The following is a 20039-nucleotide window of genomic DNA, read 5'->3' as shown; positions in this document are numbered from 1 at the left end:
TGAACTCCCCAAGGCAGGAGGGCCAGGACCCCCAGGGCAATGCTGGGTCTTCAGGGCCCAACTTCAAGTAGGTGTCCCGTTGCCCCGCCCTCACCTGGGTTGACACCGCGGCCCCAGCAGGCCCTTAAACTTGACCCTCTATTGTCCCAAAGCCCACGGGCCCCTCCTCCGGGAGGAGGAGATAGGGGCGTGGCCTTGGTGGCATGGGCGGGGCCAGGGCGCCCAGTCTGGGGATCTCAGGATTCGCCCCTCCTCTTTCCTGTCTCTCCTCCACCCCAGGGACTGCCAGCTCCCTGCACACCGCCCCTTCGGGGGCTCGCTCTCACCCCACCCTGCGCCCCGGCTTCCTCTGGGATGCTGAGGCGGGCCCGACTCCTCCGGGGTCCGCACCCCTAGGCCCTCAAACCCCGCTTGTCTGCTGCTTCCCAGACGCCCCCACCGAAGCCCCCAGCCCGGCCCTGCGCCGCCTCGCCCCGCGTTTCCCCCTCGCTGCGCTCCCTGAGCCCCGTCCCCGTCCCTCCTTCCGAAATACTTGCCCTCCTGCCCTCACTTTCTCACACAGAGGCAAACAAAGACCCACATACCCAGAAATAGCCTCGCGCGGAGCGGAGCGCGGCGCAGGCCGCGTCCCGGCCCCACGCACGCGCGCAGGCCTGGCGGCTCCCGCGCAGCGAAGCCCCCGGGGCGAGGCGTCCGTCCGTGCGCCCTCGTCAACACCCGCAGCCGCCGCGCCGGGCCGCAGGGTGCGGACGCCGGCCGCCAGACAAGGGCACCACACACACACACACACACACACACAGCCGTGCGCGCAGGGGGCGCCTCCTCCCCGGCACACCCGGCGCGGCCGGCCTCGGCTCCCCCCCGGATTCCTGCCCGCGAATGTTTCCCTACTTGGCCTGCCAGGTCTCTGGGGAGAGGGCCTCAGCAATGCAGCCGGAGCCTCTCGGGGAGGGAAGAAAGTTGGAACTGACTGTTCCCTGCCTGGCCCTGCCGGCGAATTCCCTAACCGAGCAGCTATTTGTGGCGGGAGCCCGGGTGGCCGGCGAGCCCCCGCCAGCTCCCCGCGCGGCCCTCGGGCGGCTCCGGGCTGCAAGCGCCGCTGCCCTGCGCCCAGGCGGGGCCGGGCTCGCCGCGCACCTCGCCGCTTATCTGCGCTGTTTGGACAGCGCGGGCTGCAAAGGCCGGCGTCCCCGTCCCCGCCGAGTCAACAGGCAGACCCCGGGCCGCCGGACTATTTCTGTCTTATCAGTGCAGGAATGCGGCAGCCGCGGCGGCGGCGGCGGCAGCGGCGGCGGGCGGGCGGCGGCGGCGGCGGCGTGGGCCGTGGGCCGTCAGGGCAGCCCTGAAGGGGCCCCCTCCCCACTCCGCTCGAGTAGAAGTGTGAGAGAGCCCAGCAGGACTCAGAGGGGAGAGTTGGAGGAAAAAAAAGGCAGAAAAGGGAAAGAAAGAGGAAGAGAGAGAGAGAGTGAGAGGCGCCGCTGAGCCCACCCCGATGGCCGCGGACGAAGTTGCCGGAGGGGCGCGCAAAGCCACGAAAAGCAAACTTTTTGAGTTTCTGGTCCATGGGGTGGTGAGTGGGGGAAAGTTAGCGGGGGAGGGTGAGCGAGCTGGCTCGGGCTGAATGGAGGGATGGCCGGGAGGGGCCGGGAGGGCGCTCCCGCGCGCCCACCCCTCTGGCGGGGGCGCCGCGGCCACAGCCCAGCCCCGGGACCGTGCCGGCGCCCTGGCGTGCCAACACGTCGTCAGGCGGCGGGCCGGGGATGGGCGCGCGCGGCGGGGAAGGCAGGCGACTGCGCGGGCTCTTGTCAGGGGCGGGCGTGGGACTGGGGGACTCCCCCCGCCCAGGTGGGGGTCCCCTTCTGTGGCCGACATGTTGTCTGGGCTCCCCGGCGGGCCCAGGTGTTACCCCTTCCCCCGGGGTGGGGGCGGGGGACGGGGACACGGCGCAGCCAAGCTGGGTTGTCTGTTCACATCCGTTGGGACGGTGTCACTCTGTTTCCAGAGCGTGGAGCAGGTGACCCTGGAGGCACTGTGGGCGCGAAAGCCCTCTGGCTGAGCAACCTCTATATCCTGGCAGGAGGGCACTGGGGCATTTTCGGCGTAGCCCCTGTCATCAGGGTCAGGGAGAGGCTCCCTCTAGGGACAGACTCCAGGTGGAAGGAGTCTGAGGGTCCCCTTGGCAGACGCCCGTCCTTCACATCTCGAAGGTGTGAAGAAAGGGCCAGAGTCGAACGTGAGGCCTAGGGATCCCAGGGACAGGGCAGCACCAGAGGCACGTGGGAAGCCCCAGGCAGCCTCAGCAACCCGAGGCGGGGCACGGAGGAGGCCTGAGCTGGGTGGGTCGGGGGCCAGGCTGGGTGTGGAGAAGCGAGAGGAGACGCCGTCTGGTTCACTGCGGCCACATTTGGCCGCGACCCCCCAGGAGGGCACCTTCTTGGTGAGGGAGGCCAGAGTCCCTGAATCTTGGCCTCTTGTGGGGGTGGTGCTGGTGGTTGGCACAGCTCCCTGGGGGCCCTGGAAGCCTCCCAGCAGAGCAGGCAGTGTCCCTGGCCTTGATAGAGAGGGAGCCCAGCTGATAAAGCCAAGGGGGTTCCTGGGTCAGCCTGGCCTCCAGGGCTGGGTATCTCTGGGGTCAACTCTCCAGGGCCTGCGTGTCTACCAGCTGCATCACCAGTCCTAGCCTTGCTGCTGTGGGAAGTTCCTTTGAAAAGGACCATCTAGCAGGGAGAGAGGCTCAACTTGGGACTCCTCTCTCTCTCTCTCTCTCTCTCTCTATATATATATATATATATATATGGCCAACTTAATGCTTCAGTTCTTAGGTGGCCCGGCGCCCCATCTAGGCTGGCGGAGAATGGTCACCAGCTAGCTCCATTCTGGGTTGCCACCCTGGAAGCATGAGTGACAGGGTCAGGTGGGGTGGGGGGAGGCAGACACGTGGTCGGGCAGGTTTCACTGCTGGAAAGATGGGCAGAGACAGCTGCTGGCTGGGAGTGGGAGGGCTTTAGGGGCAAAGTCAGGGGCAGCACCAGGGCGTCTCCTTGGGCCTGGGGTGAGGTGACGGAGTGGATAAATGACAACAGGGGCCCCTTGCTCCCTAAGATCCCTGCTTTGTCCCAGTCCCCGTCCCACCCACTCCCCTGCTGCTACACAAGCCCCTGAAACCCTCATATCCCTCCTGGACTCTGGACAAGTGGCAGTAGCTCTTCATTCATTTGCATCTCATTTACACCCCATCCGACCACCTAGGGGCACATGACCCACCTCATCTCCCTCTCCACCACCCTCTTTGAAACCTGGCTTCACTGGGGTGGGGGTGAGCAGTGGAGGAAGCCTGCTGGGTGTGAGAGCCTTGGCTGATGGCTGATGGCTGATGGCTGATGGCTGATGGCTGATGGCTGATGGGTGCGTGTGGACACGCTGCTTCCTTTGACCTGGCCCAGGCCCCCTGGGAGCTCACCTCCAGCCCAGCTCCCCCTCCTCCCAATCAGAATCCTGGCAGGCTGTGACGTCAGCCCCTCAGGTGCCTTTGCCCTTGCCCTGCCTCCAGCCTTCACCCGGGGAGCAGATCTTGGGGTCCAGCTTAGTCGCTGAAGCCTCTGGGTGTGGAGTCAGCTGGAGGGGATGGAGTTCCGGACGGAGAGGTCCAAAAGCAGGGCGTGGAGAGAGGAGGGGGCAGCTGAGGAGGAGCTGGTGGGAGGCAGAACAGCTGGAGGAGTGGAGACCGACCGGGAGGGAGGGAGCCGTAAGGAAAGTCAGAGCAGGGAGCTCAGCCCCTAACTTCAACGAAGCCGCAAACAGCAAAACGCTGTGGCCCTCAGGAACCGGCAGCCCTTCAGGTGTTGTGCTAGCCAAGATGAGCAACGTGACCTTGGCGAGGTCGCCGTTGTCCTTGAGCCACAGTTGCCTCGTCTGTCAAGTGGGAATGAGAGGACCCGCTCACGGAGTCTGGCAGAGGCGCGTGAGGGTGTGAACCTCCTTTGGAAGGTGGAAAGGCGCCATTGCCAGTTACTGTGCGTTTTTGCGGTACCTTCCTCAGCTCCAGGCTCGGCAATGCCCTGGGCAATTGCCTGGCTTCAGTTAGCTTCCTGCAGCGACACGCCAAGCCCCCTCCGCCGAAGCCCCACCGATCCGGTGCCTCTGCCCCTCCCGCCCAGCGCTCGGCGCTCAGGGTCACCAGCCGGGGGTTTTGGGGTGGGGGGGAAGGGAGACGCCGACTCGCTGCGCCTGGAGCCAGAGGCCCTGGTCTGACCCGCGGGTGCCGGTTTCTGCTTCACCCCCGCCCCACCCCCAGCGTCCCGGGATGCCGTCTGGAGCCCGGATGCCCCACCAGGGGGCGCCCATGGGCCCCCCGGGCTCACCGTACATGGGCAGCCCCGCCGTGCGACCCGGCCTGGCCCCCGCGGGCATGGAGCCCGCCCGCAAGCGAGCAGCGCCCCCGCCCGGGCAGAGCCAGGCCCAGAGCCAAGGCCAACCGGTGCCCACCGCCCCCGCGCGGAGTCGCAGGTGAGTGGGGGGGGGGGCGCGAAGGGGGCGTGCAAGGGGGCGGTCAGGACCCGCGGGAACCAGGTGGGAGAGTGGCGGGGATTGGAAGAGGCGAGGAAAAACGCTAAGCAGGGAGCAAGTCCTCCTCCTCCGAGGAGCTGGGGACACTGGTCTGGTTCTTTTGTGTGCCCACGGTCAGACTGGCTGCGGCCATCGGCAGCCAGTGGCCCTGCCCTGCACGCGCCCCGCGCCCTTCGTGTCTCCTGCTCAGTGCGCCTCTCCACCCCTTAGGCTCCGGGTGATGCTCCGGTCTGGCGGGGTAGGGCGGGGCTGACAGTAGGGCTGCGGGCAGAGCCTTAGAGCCATGCTTCCCACAGTGTAGTTCCCCCGGGGGGCACCTTCCAGCAGTCCCCTGGCTGGCTGGCTCGAAGCGCTCCAGATCTCAGTCGGAATCCCTAGCCGTGGGGGGTGGGGCCTGGGGAGCTGCTCTGGGGGCGGCTCGTCCCAGGTAATTTTTAGACATCCAAAAAGACTGAAGAGTTGCCGTTCTGTTTTCTGGACCGGGTCTGCCCCAAGCCACCAGGGCCAGCACACCTGCTTGTCTGGGCAGCTGGTAGCACCCCAAAAGTTCCTGCTGGCTCCTGGCAAGACTGATACCCCTCTAGGTTTCAGTATTTAGCCAAATGCACATGCTTCCTTTTGCACGACAGATGGGTTTCTATAAAAGGTGTAATGTCAATTTTTCCTCATTATTAAATATTATTTATACATCAAGGAGAATTCACCGTTTATGGGAATCTCACGAATTCTCCTGCAGATTGAATTACCTTGTTGTACACTAGATAATAATTCCATGATTTATCTTTTCTAAATGGGGAGTTTCACATAGATCATTTGTTTACAACAGATGAGACCTTTAATGAAAGTCCCTTGCCTAATGGCTTTCTGGATAGGAAGGGGGCAGTGGTTGAGATCACCACGTGGGGGCAGCATAGAGCCATTCTCTTGGCTGCATTTGAATCTCCTGACCCGCCAAGGTTTTCTGGGGGTGCGCTTTTGGGAGTCAGAAGCAGCTGGGCAGGTGCAGGAGAGTGCAGACCCCAGTGCTACCTGTCCACAGAGGACCAGTTGGTATGACCCCAGGTTGAAGTCATGCCCCCACAGAACTGCACACTCTGTGGGTCCCTAGTGAGTGTGGTGTGTCCTTTGCCCTGGTGGCAGGTGGGCCAAGGGCCCGAGCCACCTCCTGCCCATCAGTGCCCCCTTCCAAGCCCAAGGTGACAGGGACACAAGTCCCCAGTTCCAGAGGTAGGGGTCCACCTCTCCCCGTCCCTCTGAGCTCAGGCCACCCTGGACATGCACACCCTGCTTTGCAGAAAGCCAAGGTCCTCCAAATCCAGTTTCCCTCCCTGCTGCCCAGGTTTTCTTGAACATTTCTGCTGCTCCCATGTTCGGGCAGCACCTTCCCTGCCCCCACCCCCACCTCTCCCAGGCCAGAGAAAGCATGGATCACCCCACTTCCCAAGAGAGGCCAGAGCACCAGCTCCACACACCACTGCTGCCGCCCTCGGGCGGGCAGACAAGCCGGCTGTGGGAACCCCAGCCAGGCAGGCGGAGATGTCGGGATAATTTAGCAGGTGGCCTCCTTACTCCCAGATCTGTCACCATGGTAACCTGTTTTTTTCTTTAAAAAATGTACAGTGCCAAAAGGAGGAAGATGGCTGACAAAATCCTCCCTCAAAGGGTGAGTGCCTTTCACAGCAGCCCCCAGCCTGGCCCCCAGCCTTGGCTGCTCCACCCTCCTCTCCCCCCCCAATCCGGTGCTGCCTCCCCTCCCCCTTCAGCAGCAGAGCCTCAGCGGCACAGTCACTTTCACTTTTTGTTTCAAAAGCTCATTAAGAAGTGAGGCTGGGGGGGGGGGGTGCTGAGGGAGGAGGTAGGGCAGAGGGGGAGGAATGAAGCCCTGGGGTGTGGGGGGGTATAGAACACTGGGTCTGAGGTTCAGGGGGCTCAAACCCACTGGTAGGAAGACATGAAAGGCGTGTGACAAAGAGGAGACGGAAGCTGGGGGATCAGAGGCTACCAGATGGAGTGCAGGGAAAAAAAGGTGACCAGAAGAAGGGATCCTGGCTGAGCTGGGTGTGGGGTAGCTTGCTTAAGACACCACGTGTTGGGGGGGCAAGCAACAGTGTCCCCCAGCTGTCTCCCAATGGAAGCGAATGCCTAGTGGAAGGACAAGATGAGAAAAGATTAGGGGCTCATGCCTGCTGGGCTCCAAGTAGCCCCCTCCCCCCAGGGGGGACATACCTGGGTCTCACTAGGGGGGTGAGGCATTTTTCTTTTTCTTTTTTTTTTTTAAGGTGTATTTTATTTATTTGACAGAGAGAGAGAGAGAGAGAGAGAGAGAGAGAGGTTTTCCCATCTGCTGATTCACTCCCCAAATGGCCACAGTGGCCGGAGTTGAGCTGATCCGAAGCCAGGAGCCAGGAGCTTCCTCCAGGTCTCTCCCACAGGTGCAGAGGCCCAAGGACTTGGGCCATCTTCTACTGCTTTCCCAGGCCATAGAAGAAAGCTGAGTCGGAAGTGGAGCAGCCGGGACTTGAACCAGCACCCATATGGGATGTTGGCACTGTAGGCCAGGGCTTTAACTCACTACACCACAGCACTGGCCCCTGGGGCATTTTTCTATCCCACCTATCAAGGCCCCTGCTTGGGGATAATGGAACCTAGGGGAGAGGTCTTATTTGCACTCTCCAAAGTCCATGTCCTGAAACCAGACAACTTCCCTCCATGTGTTACCCTGGGATCACACAACACACGGTGCAAGATTGGCCGAGCCCCTGATCCCTGTCTTTTCTTCCTCTTCCAGATTCGGGAGCTGGTCCCCGAGTCCCAGGCTTACATGGACCTCCTAGCGTTCGAGAGGAAACTGGATCAAACCATCATGCGGAAGCGGGTGGACATCCAAGAGGCTCTGAAGAGGCCCATGAAGGTGCCTTAGTTTGGGGGGTAGGAGGGCTCCAAGCACTGCGCCAGGATGGGGCAGCAGGGCAGCCTCAGGGCTGGGGCACGTAGCCTCCACTTGGCACTACACTCTGTTTCCACAGCAAAAGCGGAAGCTGCGCCTCTATATCTCCAACACGTTTAACCCTGCAAAGCCTGATGCGGAGGATTCTGACGGCAGCATTGCCTCCTGGGAGCTACGGGTAGAGGGGAAGCTCCTGGATGATGTACGTCCTGGCCCAGGTCTCTCCAGGTGTCCTGGGGTGGGTACGGGCTGAGCCGAGGACTGCTGTAGATGTTTGCACTGATGGTTTGGGACTCAGCCCCGGCAGGGGTGGGCGGGCCTAGAGAGACATCCTGGGTGCAGAGGGCTGCCCCTCGCTGTGCTGTGTGCTCACTGTCAGCTCAGCCTCATTCTGCCCCAGAACGGTCCCCGTGCCTTTCCCACAGCCCAGCAAACAGAAGCGGAAGTTCTCTTCCTTCTTCAAGAGTTTGGTCATTGAGTTGGACAAAGACCTTTATGGTCCCGACAACCATCTGGTAGAGGTAAGACAGAGCTCCCTTCTGCCCTCGAATCACCCAAGTGCCTGCAGGACGTGCACAGAGCTGGGTCAGGGCCCACCCTGGAACCCTAGGCCTTACCCATCCAGATGGGCCTGCAGGTGACCAGCCCTTCCCCCCTGGACAGTGGCATCGGACACCCACAACTCAGGAGACAGACGGGTTCCAGGTGAAGAGGCCAGGGGACCTGAGTGTGCGCTGCACCCTGCTCCTCATGCTGGACTACCAGGTCGGTGCCCGCTCCCCACCCTGCAGGTGCCACAGGAAACCCGCGGGGGCAGGCCTGAGACCCCATTCTTCTCCCCACCCTCTCCTCTCTCACAGTGTGCTTCCAAGGCCCCCAGGCACCGTGCCCCATCCCCCCAGTCCCAGCGTACCTGGCTCTGAGCTCTTCCTGTTTCTCACCCCCTTTTAATCTGCTTTGCACGGTCACCCTTCCCCAGCCTCCCCAGTTCAAACTGGACCCCCGCCTGGCCCGGCTGCTGGGGCTGCACACACAGAGCCGCTCAGCCATCGTCCAGGCCCTGTGGCAGTATGTGAAGACCAACAGGCTGCAGGACTCCCACGACAAGGAATACATCAACGGGGACAAGTATTTCCAGCAGGTAACCTCCCTCCTGAACCCAGGGGTCTGGGGAGCAGGCAGAGTTCTCCAGCAGAGGGGGGGACTGCGCTATAAGGTAACACCCACCCTCCCTGCTAGACTCAGAGTATCAGAGACGGTCCATGGTCTTGGAGCCAAGAGACCAGGGTTCTGGCCCAGGTTCTTCCACGGACTGGCTTTGTGCCGCAGCCAGTCCGTGTTAGTCTCCTCGAGGTAGGAAGATGTGGAATCCTACAAGACCAACAGCTTTCAGGAACTTGGAGTTAGGATCCCAGGTTCTAGTCATAGCACTTGGCTGTGGGTAAGTTACTGAGCTATTTGGAGTCTCGTTCCTTCTCCCTGAAGTTGGACAGTCATACCGGTTCCATCGAATATGGGGCTTTTAGGACAGTCAAATCGCTGTCAAAGTGACTGGCAGGGTTTACCTAAGTGGGGAGTGTTACTATGAGTGCACTTACAAATAAACACAGCAGATGCGCCCGAGGAGCGGAAGTAGCAGCGGATGTTTATTGAGTGCTTACCGTGTGCCGGGTGGTGTCGTGTGCTTTGTGAGTGTTCATAATTCTCATCACAACCTTGGGAGGCAGGGAGTCTGTTACCCCCTTCCACGGATGAAGACACTGCGGCCTGAGGTGTGGAGGAACTTTCTCAACAGTAAGTGGTGGGAGCAGGACTGATAGCTAAGCAGGCAGACCCAAGGCCCAACACAGACGCCCCTTTGCTCAGCCATGGTGGCACAGCCCACCTCAATCTCACGCCCCCTGGGCACGAAGGCATCAAACTTCTCTCGGCTTCCTGAGGCCTCTCTGAGCGCCAGGACCTCAACCTGTAGCTGCCATGTCTTGGAGCGCAGAATGATCTCTCTCCCACCCCCCACTGTCCTGCTTCAGATTTTTGACTGTCCCCGGCTCAAGTTTTCCGAGATTCCCCAGCGCCTCACAGCCCTGCTACTGCCCCCTGACCCGATCGTCATCAACCACGTCATCAGGTGAGGTGGCCCCAGCTTGCTTCTCAGGCCAGGAAGTTAGCGCCTTCCTGCCTTCCCTACCCCTGCCTCGCCTCCCGTTCCCGGCTCCCCACCCTCTGTTGCACCTGCCCCACCCCTGGGGCCCTTGGTCTCTGCGGGGGCACCACGGACACCAAGGGCTATGACTTCTCTGGCAGTGTGGACCCATCGGACCAGAAGAAGACGGCATGCTACGACATTGATGTGGAGGTGGAGGAGCCGCTGAAGGGGCAGATGAGCAGCTTCCTCCTGTCCACGGCCAACCAGCAGGAGATCAGTGCTCTGGACAGTAAGGTGGGGCCCGAGCCCAGCGCTGGAGTGGGACACTAACCCAGAGTGGGGAGATACGGGGACGCCCAGCCCTTCCAGGCTGCTTGGAGGGCAACTCCGTGCCAAGCTTGCTCTTGCCACCCCACCCCACCCCCGGACGTGAGAAGGATCAGGAAGTAACCCCTTCCTCCCTCCACTCCCCAGCCCTCCTCTTCCCATCACCACAGCCAGGTGGAAAGCATCTGTCTTTCTACCTGTAGATCCATGAGACGATTGAGTCCATAAACCAGCTCAAGATCCAGAGGGACTTCATGCTAAGCTTCTCCAGAGACCCCAAAGGCTACGTCCAAGACCTGCTGCGCTCCCAGAGCCGGGACCTCAAGGTGAAGAGGGAGACTCAGGGAGTACTGGAGTGGAAGACAAGCACATCAGGAGAGACAGTGAACATGGGCCACCAGGGCAGGCGAGGGCACTCGGGGCTCAGCGCTGACCCCATGCTCCCTCCAGGTGATGACAGATGTGGCCGGGAACCCCGAAGAGGAGCGCCGCGCCGAGTTCTACCACCAACCCTGGTCCCAGGAGGCCGTCAGCCGCTACTTCTACTGCAAGGTGTGCAGGGGCTCCTCCCCCTGGGGGCTTCCCCTTTCCCTGCGTTGAACACGCCCTCCCTGCTCACCGATGACCCCTGCCACTCCCCCATGGCCACCCCGGCCTCTCCATGCATGGCTGCCCTGCTCCCAGGCATTCCTCTCAGGAGGGGGGTGCTGGGTGGTCCTGACCACTCACCCGGCGACACCATAACCCTGCTCCCGCCGCGCTTCCTTTAAAGATCCAGCAGCGCAGGCAGGAGCTGGAGCAGTCGCTGGTTGTGCGCAACACCTAGGAGCTCGTGGACAAGCAGCGCTGTGGACCTGCCGGCTGCCCGCTCCCCCAGCACTTGGCCCTGGGCTCTGGCGTCGCTCTTCTGCCGCCTCGTGGGGGGGGTGGGGGGGTGGGGGGACTGGATTAAAGGTCATTCATCTGACAGCAGCCACCTGTGGTCACTGGGAACTGGGGGCGGGGAGGAGGAAGGCACTGGGTCCTCTGGGACACGCCCCCCACACCCCGCCCTCAGATACTTCTTTGCCCATTTTCCCTAGACCTAAAACCAGTTTGGCAGGAAATACTTTTAATAACATTTCTTATTAAAAAAAGAAAGAAAAGAAAAGAAATACAGTGATGAGCCCTCCATCTGTGCACTGGCCTGCCCTGCCCTCCCCGGGTGGGGGCGGGGCCCCAGCTGGGGTGCTACGTGCTGTTGGCCTGCTCCTGCTCGAACAGGGCCATGGCCAGCTGGGCGCGGCCCCCCAGCCCCTCCAGGTTGCTGAGGCGGCAGCGGTGGTAGAGCTCCTCGCTGAGCCGAGGGCTGCAGTCCCGCAGGGAGAACTTCTGCACCAGCCCTGGCTCTACGGCCCGGAAGAGGTGGAGCCCTGAGAACCGGAGGAAAACATCCATCACCTCCAGCCCCTCCAGGGCTTCCTCCTCTTCCTGGCCTGCCAGTTCACCGGCCAGCCGGGCTCGGGCCGCCAGGTAGTCAGCGTTGTAGAAGCAGCCCTCCGCAGACGCCTGCCGGTCAAATCTGCCCCCTACGGGAGCCCCCCGAGAGGGGTCTGCACCGGGCGGGGATGGGGGGTCGGGGCCAGCCCCTGGGGGTCCTGGGGGCGATCGCTGTGGGGACAGGGCCGGGTTGAACTCCTGGAAGTGGACCGGGAAGAAGGCCTGCCAGCCGGAAATGGCGTTCATGCGGCAGCGGTTCAGGACTTCGGGCCCAGGCCGCGTCCACACGGTGGTGAGGAAGAAGAGAGTGTCCACGGGGTGCTTCTTGGAGACCACATCCATGAGTCGTACCTGGGACGGGGCCTCTGCTCGCACGGCGAGCCAGGCCAGCCTCGTCCCAGGGTACCGCCGCTCTAACTCTGCCGCCGCGGCCTTCACCCCCAGAAAAGGGTCTGGGGCCCCGCGGCCCCCTTCCCGCGGCCCGTAGACCAGCAACAGCGTGAGCAGCGCATGCTCTCGCGGCTCCAGAACATTGGCCGCAAAGGCCTCCAGGAACGCCGGAGCCGCGGCCGCTTCAGCCACCAGCAGCGGCAGCACCAGCTGCACCCGGGTGGCCTCGGTGACGTAGGGCATGGGCAGGATCTCCACCCGGCTCAGGGGCCGCAGCAGGCTGACCCTCCGGGCCAGGGCCCGCCGGTGGCCGCGCTGGGTCACGGCTTCCAGCAGCAAGTCCAGGGTGTACTCCATGCCCCGCGCAGGATCGAAGCGCCGGTAGCCGTTGAGCAGCCGCTGCTTCTGGAAGCGCAGGCGGGGCTGATAGCGCCTGTTGAGCTGCTCCAGGGCGGTGTCCACCGCGTCGCCCACGTCCGCCCCGCTGGCCCCCTGCAGCGGGCACTTGGGCGCCCCGTCGGCACAGGAGAAGGTGTGCTGCTCCGTGAAGTAGTCCCAGCCCAGCACCTCGAAGCGGGAGTGCGGTATAAAGGGCGCGGGAAGCCCAACAGGCCAGCTCAGGCCTGCCTCGCCCTCGGGCGTCAGCGCCGTCAGGTTCCGGATCTGCGCCTGGAAGGAACACACCCAGTGTTAGTGGCCGCGCTGGATCCTACCCAGCCCCCTCCTCCGCGGAGGGGGAGCCCTGGCGCTGGGATGCCAATACTGAGCCCTGCCCTAACTCCATCACCGCTGAGCCAGGGGCCTGTGGGCTAGTCACGGGCCTCGTGCTGCCCAGCTGGAACACGCAGGAGCAGGAACCCACCTCAGACAACTGCCGCGAGCCGGCAGAGGCGGAACCCGTGCTCCTGCCTAGGTGCCAGTCATGAAGCTTGAAGACGTCCCTGCCACACCCAAGGGAATCCCATCGCTGGGTACAGACCCTGGTCTTCATCCACACTCAAACCTCCGACAACCTCCACGTTCAGCCTCTACAGAATTTCCTTACTCCCTACCCTGGGCTTTCTCAGGACAGTTCTAGAAGGTCAGGAACTTCTGAGTGGAGAGGAGCGACAACTCGTCCAACTACATTCACCTGGTTCCAGGGGCTTCCATGGTGACTGCCCTGGAGCCCATGCACCCTCATCCCTGTAATGACTGTAGATTTAGGTTAGGGCCACCCTCTTTCTAGCCTGCTGTCGCTTGAAGCCACCCAGCTGCCACTCACTGTAGGCATAGCCACCCCAGGCTCACTCTGGCCCTGTAACTGGGGGTGGGGGGGGGGGGCACCTGCTGGTCTTGAACTCACCTGCAGCTGTTCTATCTCACTGTAGGCCCGCTCCAACTCCAGAGCACTGAAGCGCTTGTGGAGCCGGTACATGAGGGTCCCGTCAGAGACAGGGTGCACAGCGAAGGCGCTCAGGAAAGCCGGGCTCCCCTCCTTCTCGGGGTCCCTGTTTTTGGCCAGTTCGAACGAGCGGTACTGCTGCCCCTGGGGGATCAAGCAGGGCGGTCAGTGGCACACACGAGCGCTGCCTGTCCCAGGCCGTCCTTGGCATCCAGGCCTGCTCCCGTGTGTTCTAGGGCGGAGGGCGGCAGGAGGAGCCACTGCTTGCCTTGCCCTTGACCCCAGCTCTTACTTTCACTGTCCACATTTTAGAAAGGCAGTGAAGGCCTCGAGCCAGAAAACCCTGCCAGCACTCTGATTTGGGAGGAGGGGCTGCCTCCTGCTCTAACTCTGGCTGGGAAAGGGGTCACCTCACTGCCCTGGGAGTGTCCATCACTGATGTGCAGTGGGGAGGGGGAGGGAGCCCCAGGGAAGGAGGCAAACTCGGGGCGGGGGGAGGACTGGTGAGGAGAGAGACACCTTTCTGTCTAGCTCAGGGGTCCCTCAGGGTTCTAAGATCACCAGCATTGAGCAAGAGTGCCCAGGGGATGGGACAGCCACGGTCGCCAGCCCCCAGCTTGGAGACCAATCACTGGGTCCCCACCAACTTGTCAGGGACTGGGACCGACTTCAAAGAGCTGTCACCTGGTGCTGCGAGACACAGCCAACACCCAGAGAGTCGATGAGACAGCGGCCGAGCCACTCGTCAGGACGAGCGCTGAGGATGTCGCCTCGACAGCCGTCCAGGTGCGGCCGCAAGCGCAGCAGGAGACTCCGTGACAACAGGTAGCCAAAGCCCCCGTGACAGTACCGGGCCTGCTCCCCCGCACCAATGAACTCCTCGGCCCGGCCCAAGTACAGGTCTTGGTTGATGCTGAGGTGACCAGCCAGGGCCGCCAGGCGGGGGGCCTGCACGTACGTATCATCCTGCATGATGAAGAACCAGTCATAGTCGGCCCCAAAGTGCGTGTGCAGGTGGCGCAGGGTCTCCGACATGAGCCAGGCCGGACGCTCGTCCCCGTGAGATACCACCTGCATCCCGGCCAGAGCCCGGGCCCCTCGCTGTCCAGTGAAATAGAGTAGCCGAGGGAAGTGGTGGGCCACCGTGCGGTTCACAGCCACGGCCAGCGTGGACAACGTGGCCCGGGAAGTCAGCACAGCCACCAGCAACCGCTCCCGAGAGCCCAGCTCCGTCTGGATGTACCGAGTCCTGTAGAGAGAGCAGCGTGCGGGCAGTTAGGAGCTCAGCTCGTCAGGCATCCGCATCCCCCGAGGAATGAGGGAAAACAGAAAGGAAGCCACCTTCTTCCTCATCAGTATTAATCAGCTCCTGGAGCAAGTAGCCACTGAGTGGCCGACACTAGAACAGATCTGAGGCGGAAGAGCTCCACTATGGGATGGACTCGACAGCACCGTGCAGCTCCTATCCTGCCGAGCACTGACCACCGGGCTGCTCTCGCGGCGCAGCAGGTTCAGCCGCTGCCTGTGATGCCAGCATCTCATGTCAGAGCGCTGGTTCACGTTCTGGCTGCTCGGCTTCCAATGCCGCTTCCTGACAAGGGACCAGAGAAGCAGCAGAAGATGGCCCAAGTCCCGGGGCCCCTGTCATCCACGTGGGAGACCTGGATGGAGTTCTGGGCTCCTGGGTTGTGGCCCAGATCAGCTCTGGTTTTTATGGCCATTTGGGGAGTGAACTTGCTCTCTCCCTTTCTCTTTCTTTGTCACTTTCAAATAAAAAAAAAAAATGAATACTTATTTAACATCAATGGATGAATTTTTCTTAGACCCAAAGAGGAAGCACGCATGATGGAAAATAAGACAAAGACGTGCTCCCAGGAACGTAACACTGATTACCTGTGGGAAGGCAGAGTAAGGATTGGAACCAGCCCTGAGCTGCCAGTTGGTGTCAAGGGGGCTCTTACCTGAGCACCTTCTTGTAGGGCTTGTTGGGGTCCCTGTAGTAGGGGACAATGCGGGGTTTGAAGTCTTCATCATTTTGCTCCAGCCAAGTTCTTGAGTCTGGATTCTGTGGCCCCCCTGGCTCCCCCACAGCCTCTATGCAGGGGTCTTCTCCCTCACCCTGGATCCAGGAGACGCGCAAGAGGCTCAGGCTGCATCCCAGAGAGAGTCCCAGGATGAGGGGCAGTGCTGGCCGCAGCACAGCCAGCAGGGAACTCAGCCGCATGGTGGTGGGCCCTGCCATGTGGGTGCCCTAGGGGCACAGCCTCAAAGGTGAGCGGGGTGGCGGGCACCAGGCCAGCAGTCGGCATGCAGCTTTAACCTGAGAACCTGGGGTCAGTGAGGTCCACACCAGAGCCAGGCAGGTTGGCTTCCAGGCCCCGCATCCCTGGGAAGATGGACTGGCTCATCCTCACAAGTCACTCTGCCTGGTCTTCCATTGCTACAGCGCTGGCTCGAACCCTGAGCCCCAACAGCGAGCAGTATGAGAATGATTTTCCTCACTACACTTGTCTGAAAGGGGAGGGAACAAAACTCAGAGCTGCCAAATCTCACCCAAAAAGAACCACGCACACCTGGAGACTGGGCCTAGGACCACAGTGGAACTGATGGAAGATCTAGGGCCACCCAAAGAGCAGCCCCCAACCAGAGGAGCCTGCCTCGGGGCCTTCTCTGAGGTCCAGGCACTGTTCCCGCCTCCGGGTACCCAGGGGGTCGCTAACCACGTGCTGCAGGCCCACTCCGCTCCCTGGACTGGCAGGCCCTCCTCACAGCCAGGAGTGGTCAGGAGCCGCGGGCACGGTGCACACGGGCTCTGCCCACCCAAAGGAGGGGACAGACACGGTGACTCAGCAGTGACGGCCTCTCAGAGCAGCGCGATGGCTGATGCAGCCATTTTGCAGGGCAGCTGCGGAGACGCTGCGCTGCCCACCTTCCGGGGGAGAAGGCGACAGGCAAATGGCAGAAACGCTCCACGCGCGAGCGACTCGGTGTCTGACTTTCCCCCGGGTCCCCAGAACCAAACAAACCCAGCCCGGAGCAAACTGTGAGGACGAGCGGCGCGGGAGGTTCAGGGAAGCCAAGCAGAAGCTCCCCGGCCGGCGCCCCCTGCTCTACCCCTCAGCAACCGAAGGCCGATTCCAACCCTAGGAGGAAGGCCCAGAGACAGCCTTGGCCGTTCGTGACCAAACAGAAATAAACCGGCTACGCCACAGGGCTGCAGAGGAGCGGGGGGTCCCGCTCGGCTGCTTCTCCGGGCCGGGGGCGGGCGGCAGGTCGCCGCGGAGACAAGCGAGGGTCAAAGATGCCACCGGTGCCCGTACAGGTGCAGGGGCGCGGGACTACGAGGGACGCCCAAGCCCCGCGGGGAGGAGGCCCCCGCCGCAAGGCTGGGGGAACCGGCGGGGCCGGATGCAGGGCGGGGGCGTGGGGACCCACGGAGGAGCAGCCCCGGGACTGCGGGACAGCGCCCGCAAGCGCCCAGAGGGGTCAGGAATGGGGAAGGGGGAACAGACCCCAGTGCCCAAGGAAGCGCCGGCTCCGCCGCTGCAGCCGCTGCCACCTCACAGCCCCTGCCCGCGGCTTCCTCTTCCGCCCCTGTCAGTCACCTCGTCTCTATGGTGACCGCATCCGGCCGCTCGCTCCGCCCGCGCGCTCTCTATGGTCCCTCCCCGCGCGCCCACCTTGCCGGGCGCGTGGACAGCCCGGCTCCCAGCCGCCCGCCTCCCGGTACTATGCGGGCACCCTACAGGCGCTAATCCGAGCGCGGCCAACTGGACCTGGGTGCCCGCACGGCGTCAGCTCACTGCATGTGCTCCCGGGGTAAAAACACCCTCGCCCTTCATGAACAAGTTTCTCCCAACCGGCTTCGCAGCCCCGTCTGCCGTTCAGCTGCTTAAGAAATGTTTGCCTGCTGAGTTCCAGGCATCTTCATAAGTACTGGGTAAGCAAGTGGTAGACCAGATGGACATGGTCCTTGACTTCATGAACTACGGCAATACACACTCGGGCACACGCTGGAGATGTCTTTGCTTGGTCCCTCAAAGTGCCCCAAGCGTCCTTGCAGAAAATACAGAAGTCAATGGAAAAACAAACAGGGGGAATTAAATGAGACTGGGCTTTGCGGAATGCTGGGATCCAAAGCTTCTTTGGGAGTCACCCAAGCACCAAGAGCAGAGACCCACAAAGAGAAAAGCTGGGCAGTAAAGCCACCACTTGCAGCTACGGCATCCCGTCTGGGCACTGGTTCTCATCCCAGCTGCTCCACTTCTGACCCAGCTCCCTGCTGTTGGCCAGAGGAAAAGCAGCAGAAGATGGCCCAAGTGCTTGGGCTCCTGCCACCCACGTGGGAGACCCTGATGAACCTCCTGGCTTCTGCCTGGCTCAGCCTTGGCTGTGGTGGCCATCTGGGGAGTGAACCAGCAGAAGCAAGATCTCTCTTTTTGTCTCTCCCTCTTTCTGTAACTCTGACTTTCAAATACATAAATCATAAAAAGAGAGAGAGCGAGAAGGGCAAGTCCAGGATGGTGAGATCCTGATAAGGGAAGAACAGCCTCTCAAGGGGAGGCCGGAGGGGAGATGGGGAATTCAGATGACCACAGCGGTCTCCCAACCAAGATGGCATCATCACTCTGGAGCAATTTGTCAAATGAGGGGGAAAAAGGGGGAGAAAGGGGCCCAAGGTCTGACACGCCTCAGGACAGTAGCACACAAGAAAATGGCCCCAGTCCCGCACAGCTGTGAGGTGCTGTACAGACAGTCACATGGGTGGAAAAGCATGGTAGTCCTGTGATCCTTGAGCACTTTGTTGTGTGTGGGGATTTTCTAGCAGTCATTCACTATTTTGGAAAATCCTGTCCTTGGCAACAATGTCTGTAAAGTCATCTTCAAGGTGACTTCACCTACAGGTACAAGCTTCTGTGTTTTCTGGCATACTGGGAAGACTTTTTGTTATAAAGTCCTTGTATTTCTTTTTCTGTTACAGTTAAGATAACTGTAAATTTCTGAAATTATGTGTGTAGGTAGGCTAAATCATCTAGGAACCTCATTTCAAAACAGTAAAGGGGGAGTTAGAAAAGATTTTATTAAAAGGGAACGCTGGCACGGGCAGAGTTAAGAATGACATGCTAGAAGTACATAAGATAATACTCACTTTCTATACAAGGCACCAGCACTGTTGAATGCTAGCACATTTTTGTCTTATCCTCAGACTGAGTTGGACCTTGTCTCAGCACTTGGCACATAAGAGGTGGTAAATGAATGTTTTGTTAGGAGAAACGCCAGGAAACAGAGCAGGGACCTTACCTAGAGGTCAGCAGATTTCAAGACGAGCCCAATTCAGTAGAAAAATAATGTGAGCCCAAATGTGAGCCATATGTGTACTTGGACATTTTCTGGAAGCTTGGGGCCAGCACTGTGGCATAGCCAGTTAAGCCGCTGCCTGCAGTGGCAGCATCCCATATGGGCACTGGTTCACATCCCAGCTGCTCCACTTCCATCCGGCTCCCTCTAATGTGCCTTGGAAAGCAGCAGAGCATGGCCCAAGTGCTTGGGCCCCTGCACCCATGTGGGAGACCTGAAAGAAGCTCCTGGCTTCAGCCTGGCCCAATATTTGCTATTGTAGCCATTTAGGGAGTGAACCAGTGGGTAGAAAACCTCTCTTTCTCTCTCTCTCTCTCTCTCTCTCTGTCTTTTTTCCTCTCTCTCTTCCTCTCTGCTTTTCAAATAAATAAAATCAATCTTTTAAAATATTTTCTGGAAGCATATTTCTTAAAATGTAAAAACAGGTGAAATCAATTTTAATATTTTATTGTATTGTTAAAAATATCCAGAAGTGGGCAATTGGCCTAAAGGTTCAGGCGCCCACTTCCCACATCAGAGTAGTTGGGTTCTATGCCCAGTTCTATTCCTGACTCCATCTTCTTGCCAATGTAGACACTAGCAGGCAGTGGCAATGGCTTGAGCGATTGGGTTCCTGCCATCCACATGGTAGACCTGGATTGCCATCCCAGCTCCTGGCTTTGGCCCCAAACCAGTTCTGGCTGTTGCAGGCATTTGCAAAGTGAACCAGCAAACCTCGATCGCCTGCTCTCTCAAACAAAAAAATCATTTCAACATGTAACCAATGCACAAATTGTTGATGAGATACTTTACATCTTTTTTCCCCACGAGCAATCTTTGAAGTCCAGTACATTTTTTACACTTACAGCAGAGAGCACATGAGGCTAGAGGTACTGTGCTGAACAGGACAGTTTCACACCCTCTTCCTTGATAAGTTCCTAGGTGGTTTTGGATGAGACATTTCCTTCCTTGGGTTTCAGTGTCTTCACATTTTGGACAGAGACTAAATCAAATGTTCTCGCTTCCAACACTGATCTGTGCTTGTTTCAAATTTAGCCAGTCCTTTTTTTCTCCTCTCTGTCTGCCTACCTCTTTCTCCTTCCCATTTCTTCATTTCTCTTCCTCCATTTATTTTTTAAATTCTCATTTGTTTTATTTGAAAGACAGAGAGAGAGAGAGGTCTTCCATCTGCTGGTTCACTCCCCAAATGTCTGCAACAGTCCAAGTTGGGCCAGGCTGAAGACAAGGAGCTGGAAACTCAATTCCCTTCTCCCACATGGTGACAAGAACCCAACTTCCTTCTGCTCTCACCAACAGCAAGACTCTGGGGAATTTGGACCTGACCCGCAACACCCTGGACCACCATGGGCTGGCTGTGCTGCTGGCGGCCATGAGCCACCCAGGGTGCCCCCTGCAGGTGCTGGGGCTGAAACATGTAGAACTCAGAGAGGAAACCCACGCGC

The 20039-nt window shown here is 60.3% G+C and overlaps 2 protein-coding genes across 3 annotated transcripts in view; one reads left to right on the top strand and one right to left on the bottom strand.

The window, feature by feature from the left end:
* Positions 1–10908, top strand: part of SMARCD3 (SWI/SNF related, matrix associated, actin dependent regulator of chromatin, subfamily d, member 3) — a 36571-nt gene extending 25663 nt beyond the window's left edge. Inside the window, exons 1-13 of one of the 2 annotated variants that reach the window (XM_062192874.1) lie at positions 1313–1570; positions 4295–4506; positions 6187–6229; positions 7355–7477; positions 7593–7715; positions 7939–8034; positions 8177–8278; positions 8493–8654; positions 9544–9641; positions 9818–9953; positions 10190–10312; positions 10437–10538; positions 10759–10908. In XM_062192874.1, the coding sequence (XP_062048858.1) occupies positions 1493–1570; positions 4295–4506; positions 6187–6229; positions 7355–7477; positions 7593–7715; positions 7939–8034; positions 8177–8278; positions 8493–8654; positions 9544–9641; positions 9818–9953; positions 10190–10312; positions 10437–10538; positions 10759–10812 (1452 nt within the window). In that variant the 5' untranslated portion in view covers positions 1313–1492 and the 3' untranslated portion in view covers positions 10813–10908. Of the gene's footprint in view, positions 1–1312; positions 1571–4294; positions 4507–6186; positions 6230–7354; positions 7478–7592; positions 7716–7938; positions 8035–8176; positions 8279–8492; positions 8655–9543; positions 9642–9817; positions 9954–10189; positions 10313–10436; positions 10539–10758 lie in introns of those variants that run through there. The other variant, XM_062192875.1, reaches the window with a different exon arrangement.
* A 142-nt stretch (positions 10909–11050) lies between these two features.
* On the bottom strand, positions 11051–16822 carry CHPF2 (chondroitin polymerizing factor 2). The gene is made up of 4 exons (XM_062192873.1): positions 15201–16822; positions 13924–14488; positions 13201–13383; positions 11051–12524 (listed from the first exon to the last, which is right to left on the bottom strand). Exons 1-4 carry the CDS (start codon positions 15479–15481, stop codon positions 11217–11219), a joined length of 2337 nt encoding a protein of 778 aa, XP_062048857.1. The 5' UTR covers positions 15482–16822; the 3' UTR covers positions 11051–11216.
* Between the last annotated feature and the right edge of the window lie 3217 nt (positions 16823–20039).

The sequence above is a fragment of the Lepus europaeus genome, chromosome 5 (assembly GCF_033115175.1).
Source record: "Lepus europaeus isolate LE1 chromosome 5, mLepTim1.pri, whole genome shotgun sequence".
Taxonomy (NCBI): domain Eukaryota; kingdom Metazoa; phylum Chordata; class Mammalia; order Lagomorpha; family Leporidae; genus Lepus; species Lepus europaeus.
Note: the sequence above shows the minus strand (reverse complement) of the source record. Positions and strands in the feature narration are given on the sequence as shown.

What these genes read in the sequence shown, in the direction of transcription:
- CHPF2 (XM_062192873.1), bottom strand. Translation starts at nt 15,481, where the DNA reads ATGGCAGGGCCCACCACCATGCGGCTGAGTTCCCTGCTGGCTGTGCTG. An exon ending in GCTGTGTCTCGCAGCACCAG is followed by an intron (nt 13,384 to 13,923) that starts GTGACAGCTCTT and finishes TTGATCCCCCAG; the next exon opens with GGGCAGCAGTACCGCTCGTT. An exon ending in GTGAGATAGAACAGCTGCAG is followed by an intron (nt 12,525 to 13,200) that starts GTGAGTTCAAGA and finishes TGTTCCTTCCAG; the next exon opens with GCGCAGATCCGGAACCTGAC.